This window comes from Mercenaria mercenaria, chromosome 11, assembly GCF_021730395.1.
Source record: "Mercenaria mercenaria strain notata chromosome 11, MADL_Memer_1, whole genome shotgun sequence".
Taxonomy (NCBI): domain Eukaryota; kingdom Metazoa; phylum Mollusca; class Bivalvia; order Venerida; family Veneridae; genus Mercenaria; species Mercenaria mercenaria.
Window position 1 is genome coordinate 35,424,473 of NC_069371.1, and position 7,088 is coordinate 35,431,560.

Genomic DNA, 7,088 nt, shown 5'->3' on the forward strand with positions numbered 1-7,088 from the left:
GCATGAGAAGGATCCTACTGCTTTACTAAGCCGGCATGGGAAGCTTCCTACTGCTTTACTAAGCCGGCATGAGAAGGATCCTACTGCTTTACTAAGCCGGCATGGGGAGCATCCTACTGCTTCACTAAGCCGGCATGGGGAGCATCCTACTGCTTTACTAAGCCGGCATGAAGAGCATCCTACTGCTTTACTAAGCCGGGATGAGAAGGATCCTACTGCTTTATTATACCGGCATGGGGAGCTTCCTACTGCTTTACTAAGCCGGCATGAGAAGCATCCTACTGCTTTACTAAGCAGGCATGGAAGTATCCTACTGCTTTACTAAGCCGGGATGAGGGAGCATCCTACTGCTTTACTAAGCCGGCATGTGGAGCATCCTACTGCTTCACTAAGCCGGCATGGAAGTATCCTACTGCTTTACTAAGCCAGGATGAGGGAGCATCCTACTGCTTTACTAAGCCGGCATGGGGAGCTTCCTACTGCTTTACTAAGCCGGCATGAGAAGGATTCTAATGCTTTACTAAGCCGGCATGAGGAGCATCCTACTGCTTTACTAAGCCGGCATGGAAGTATCCTACTGCTTTACTAAGCCGGGATGAGGGAGCATCCTACTGCTTTACTAAGCCAGCATGGGGAGCATCCTACTGCTTTACTAAGCCGGCATGAGGAGCATCCTACTGCTTTACTAATCCAGCATAAGGAGCATCCTACTGCTTTACTTAGCCGGCATGAGGAGCATCCTACTGCTTTACTAAGCCGGCATGGGGAACATCCTACTGCTTTACTAAGCCGGCATGGGGAGCTTCCTACTGCTTTACTAAGCCAGCATGAGGAGCATCCTACTGCTTTACTAAGCCGGCATGGGGAGCTTCCTAATGCTTTACTAAGCCGGCATGAGAAAGATCCTACTGCTTTACTAAGCCGGCATGGGGAGCATCCTACTGCTTTACTAAGCCGGCATAGGGAGCATCCTACTGCTTTACTAAGCCGGCATGAGGAGCATCCTACTGCTTTACTAAGCCGGCATGAGAAGCATCCTACTGCTTTACTAAGCCGGCATGGGAAGCATCCTACTGCTTTACTAAGCCGGCATGGGGAGCTTCCTACTGCTTTACTAAGCCGGCATGAGAAGGATCCTACTGCTTTACTAAGCCGGCATGGGGAGCATCCTACTGCTTTACTAAGCCGGCATGGGGAGCATCCTACTGCTTTACTAAGCCGGCATGAGAAGGATCCTACTGCTTTACTAAGCCGGCATGAGAAGGATCCTACTGCTTTACTAAGCCGGCATGAGAAGGATCCTACTGCTTTACTAAGCCGGCATGAGAAGGATCCTACTGCTTTACTAAGCCGGCATGGGGAGCATCCTACTGCTTTACTAAGCCAGCATGTGGAGCATCCTACTGCTTTACTAAGCCGGCATGAGAAGGATCCTACTGCTTTACTTAGCCGGCATGAGAAGGATCCTACTGCTTTACTAAGCCGGCATGGGGAGCATCCTACTGCTTTACTAAGCCGGCATGGGGAGCATCCTACTGCTTTACTAAGCCGGCATGGGGATCATTCTACTGCTTTACTAAGCCAGCTTGGGGAGCATCCTACTGCTTTACTAAGCCGGCATGAGGAGCATCCTTCTGCTTTACTAAGCCGGTATGGGGAGCATCCTACTGCTTTAACAAGCTGGAATGAGGAGCACCCTGCTGATTTACTAAACGGGCATTAGGAGCACCCTGTTTCTTTACTAAGCTGGCATGAGGAGCATCCAAATGCTTTACTAAGCCGGCATGAGGAGCACCTTGCTACTTTAATAGGCCGGCATGAGGAGCACCCTACTGCTTTACTAAGCCGGCGTGAGGAGCACCCTGTTGCTTTACTTAGCCGGCATGAAGAGCATAATACTGTTTTACCCAGCTGATAGTAGGCACACCTGCTGCTTTACCCAGCTGACATTAGGAACACTCTGCTGCTTTACCTAACTGATATAACACCAGCTGACATTGGGAACACTTCTTTGCACAATTGACATTAGGAACACCCTGCTGCTTTACCCATCTGACACGAGGAGCGCCCTGCTACTTACCCAGCTGACATTTGGTACACTCTGATGCTTTACTTAACAGACATGAGGAACATCTTGCTGCTTTACCCAACCGACATGAGGAGCATCTTGCTGCTTTACCCAAACTATGTGAAAAACAAAACCCTGTTGCTTTACTATGCTTGCATGAAGAGCAACCAGCTACTTACCCCAGCCCGCATAAAGAGTGCCCTGCTGCATTACCCATCCATCATGAGAACCCTGTTACTTGACCTAGTCGACATGGGGAGCACCCGGGTGCTTACAAAACCGATGTGAGGAGCACCTTGCTGCCTTACTAAGCGGGCACGAGGAGCACCCTGCTGCTTACAAAACTGGCATGAGGACCACCCTGCTACTTTACAAAACTGGCATGTGGAGCATCCTGCTACTTTACAAAACTGGCATGTGGAGCATCCTGCTACTTTACAAAACTGGCATGTGGAGCATCCTGCTGCTTTACAAAACTGGCATGATGAGCACCCTGCTGCTTTACAAAAATGGAATGAGGAACACCCTGCTGCTTTACAAAACTGGCATGAGGAGCATCGTTATTTGTTTTTCATATAGATATTATAAGAAACTTTCAAAAACAGTGATAGATTTTCCCTTGGACGTTAATTTCAATTTGATGGTACATTTCAGTTTATTAGTGCATTAAGATGTTTGTGGGGGTTTGTGCCTCCGTGAGAAAAATATGTTTACCACATTGTACAGTGCAACCTCTGTAGAGCAACACCATTTGGGAGATACAAATATTGACTGTTATGTAGAGGCTGTTGTTCTGGAGAGGTAAATTTAATGGTATATTTCAGCTTAGCGAAATTTTGATGATGTTGTTATAGAGAGGTTTTTGCTTAAGAGAGGGCCGCTCTGGAGAGGTTGTACTGTTTGTTGAATTCAGTTATGAGTGAGCTATATAAGTTTTATGTATACTGTTATATAACCTGGGAACATGGTGTGGATATAGAGTGTGAGGAATTGTGCCGAACATCCTGGCAGTGTTTCTGCATCAGACCAATGTGTTGCCGCACTATGTTCATTTATTCTTACGTTTGAAGCTTGTTTTCTATATTCTTACGACTTAAGAGCATAACAGAAATAGAAAAGGATAGTGATTTATGACGAAATATACTAAATGCCTGAGGCGGGATTTAAACCCGTGTCGCACGGGTGGAAGGCCAATGCTCTAACCACTGAGCGCAGTGTCAGAGATTGGTTTTAAACGTGAGGCTATGAGTAAGCTACCGTAACAATATGATTTATTTTGTCTATGTATTTGTCAAGTATTAAACTGTACATCCGCTGCTGTAGTGATATGGTTTGAATGGGCGGTGCTCTTGGAACGTTTCTTTACCGTGAAAATTGCATAGTATCAGAATAATGTATAGGATATGTTGAGGCTCACCCTCAAGTTGCCTGTTCATGAGAAGAATGGACGGAAGAAAGAAAAAAGCACCCGATGCCCTTCTGCAATCAGTTGAATGTAACTGCAGAAAGTCCATGTAATTGTTGTATGCTTTCGTCATTGCGGGGCTGAGGACATTGAGTAAATAAAGCACACCGAGTGTTGAGGCCAATTTAGCTGGTTTACGGAAGGTCGGTGGTTCTACTCAGTTGCCCACTCGTGATGAAATAATGCACGGAGGGGGACCTCGGGTCTATCTTCACCGTCAAAGCTGAGCTGGAAAGGCGCCATATGACCTGTTTGGTGCGACGCTAAACCCAATAAAAAGAAAACAAAAATAGTTAATTAGTAATTTCGGATAAATAAGAAGACCAAAGAAGTTATGGGCAAGAAAGAAACAAAGGATTATGAACAATAACATTGAATTTTGCTTTTCTATTAGACCGAACTTGAGATTGGTCAATTATGTGCATTTCAAAATGAGTTATGTCCCGCGTCGATTGAAAATTTTGCTCCACTCTGAATCTCAATATATGACAAATATATTTTTTTGAAAGACTAGAAATTGTCCAACCAGTTAAAGTTAATTAGAGATACAGAGCTGTCACGGCGTGGTGGCGGTATGTTATCTGTAATGTCGGTAGGTGCGGACTTTCCTGATCAATTGTTTAAGCGACGCATTCGTAAATCGGTCCCGTTTATGGAGAAAATCTGTAAGTACAAATAGGAGTTTATCAATATTAGATTACCCAAGATTTGTGTAAATATTATAAACTAATATTTTAAATGTGCTTGTCATTGTTTGAAGTTGATTTAATACGATATTCACACAATGCTCTATCGATATTTAATGCATGCACAATACATGAACAAATCTGAAATACATGAAAGTCAGTGTTAAATACGATGTAAATAGTATGTTTAGATGTACAAAAAGAATATTTTACAAAGTTTTTGACGCTTGACCTGGATTTGCGCTACACATGAATAATTCGAAAACATCCATATGCCAGTATGTTCACAACAAAGGACACCTTAAAACTGAAATAAAAAAGAAAGGAAGTAATATTTTTAAATTGCCTCATTTGAGCATAAAGTTTAAAGCTGACACGGTAATTACTTGTTGGTTGTAAGACCATGCACAAAAGCAATACAGTTACTGGTTATCGAACATAGCCAAGATAATATGCCCATATTAAGATTTGGATAAGAAAAACTTAAGGTATTAAATGGACCCGTCAATTTTCGCAATTTTAGTACCCAGTACCCATAACTCCAGCCGCATGAGTATCGAACTTGACCGAGATGTTATGCACATAAAAATTGTGAACACTGGATGGATCACTGGATAAGAACTGCTGATGTTAGAGAGACCGACACCTTCCTCCGTCACTGATGATCCCATATTTTCAGTTTCACATGCGCAGAAAAAAACACAAGACAAGAAGACAAGGCGACAAGAAATGACCAAACAATACAAAAAATCAATACAAATATAAAGGCTAAAACAGAAACAATACCATAGAACAAGTCACAAGTCACAAGACAAGGAAAGACACAAGACAAGAAGTGAAATTTGATACGATCCAAGAAAAGAGATGGAACAATAAACAAGTCATACAAGTTACAAAACACAAAACAAGATAATCTGTAGAAACAATCTGTATCAACATCAAAATGATTTCGTTTTCGTCAGTTGCCGATTTTTCGAAAAAAATTCGCTCGGTCAAAACTTGTAAATGCAGTCTGTCCAGCACTTTTGCGACGATTGCTTTTATATACTGCGGCTCCGCGTGTTTTCTTCTATATCTTACTGACATAAACTGACTGCACGACTTATATTCTGAGGTACATTTGTGGTGCATGTTTCTGGTGCTTTCTTTCACCATAATCTCATAAAAACAAAAGCTACCATTGGTGTTTATATTACTAAATAATAAATTGCTGGCAGTGTTTAAAGGTATTGGAATTTTTTTTAAAAAAAAAAGCTGAATAATTTGAAAAACATGGGTATATTTTGTTCTTCTTATTTATAGTAAAAATACATCGGGTGTCAGGTTTTTTTCAGGCAGTTTTCCTTACAAATAACCTAATAAAGACCAAACAAAACTACCCACTAATCAGTGCGTATGTGTTAGTAATGACATGCAGGGAAAGTGCATTAATTATGAAAGAAATTTCAGAAGCTGAATGTTTTGCAAAAAAAATATTTGTTGTTTTGTTTTATATTACTAATTCCTAATATGTTGCGTTCCTTCAAGTGTTTTACAATTTGATCAGCGCAAAAGCAGCCACAATGTGCTATGCGCTTTGATTTTTTTATTTAGATGCCGCACCACTATTTATTTATCAGTTTAGTTTAATCATATTTTATTGTAATCATCGTAAAAGACATTAGGGTAATGTACATCAAGACAATATTATACAGATACATATGTAAATATATATACAACAGCAAACTATCATTATACAAGACATATATATTACTACTGTACATTAGGAAGTATTCAGTAACTTTGCGAATGTGCGATAATACAAAAGGGTTGGACCACAAGTTTTGCCAACATTAGAAATCGGTCCGTCCCTGGCTGTCAAATTAATGTTAGATTAAACTAAATGGCGGATTTTTGTTTGGTCTAGAATAGAAAAAAATATATATGCTTAACAAAATATAATTTTAAGATATAAACTTACTTATATAGAAGCAGAGTTAAGACAGTAAATTAAGTAGAAGAAAAGCAGGGGGAAAAACAATCGAAAAGAAAAAAAACAACAACAATAAAATTAACACAGACAAGCGTAAAGTCAGTCAGTGCACCTCATCGCATCTGCTGCAGAATTCCTACACCCAGCCCAACCCAGAGCCTTCAAAACAGATATATAGTCAAAAGATCAGGAGGCAGTGCTAGAGAAACGATGTGTGTTTTTTATATAAGTTTGTACTTCTAAAAACAAAGATTTGTTCTCCTCAATAGTAAGTGAATCAATTCCGTGAAGTAATTTGTGAGTACTAAGAGAATGGAATCTTCGAGTATTGATAAATAACAATCGACGAGCATCGGCATAATGGCTACATTTAAAAAAGAAATGTTCCGCATCTTCAATACCATGTCCACAAGAGCAATCGGGATAGTCTCGTAAATGGTTATAAAATAAATCATTGTTTAAGTTGCTGCATCGGTTTCTAATACGAGTTTGAACTACATTATAGAATCGTTCTCCTATTAGATAAAAAGACGGAACAATTGGAGATTTAAATTTACTTTTCAATTTGCTCTTAAAAGATGTAAGTGTGTTAGCATTGCGTGTCGGGAGGTCAAGGTTATTCCATAGTTTTACTGAATCGGGTATAACTGATTTTGAGTAAATTTCGAGACGTCTAGGCAATGTTACAAAATTAGTGTTGTTTCTAAGTTCATAGTTGTTAGAATTGTGAAACTGTTGGAGGAAAAATGTCTATAAGGTAATCTGGAAGCAGTCCGTTATTTCCTTTATAAGCTAATATTAATTTCTGCATAATTCTACGGTCTGCAAGAGAAACCCAGCCAACTTCAGTTAATAAATTTTGAATGGAAACGGAACGAGTCAAACCAGTAACAATGC

At 40.5% G+C, this 7,088-nt stretch overlaps 1 protein-coding gene across 1 annotated transcript; it reads left to right on the plus strand.

The window, feature by feature from the left end:
• Positions 1-595: 595 nt before the first annotated feature.
• Positions 596-1,723, plus strand: LOC128546742 (uncharacterized). Its single transcript, XM_053518026.1, has one exon. The coding sequence runs from the start codon at positions 596-598 to the stop codon at positions 1,721-1,723; it is 1,128 nt and encodes a 375-aa protein (XP_053374001.1).
• Positions 1,724-7,088: the final 5,365 nt, after the last annotated feature.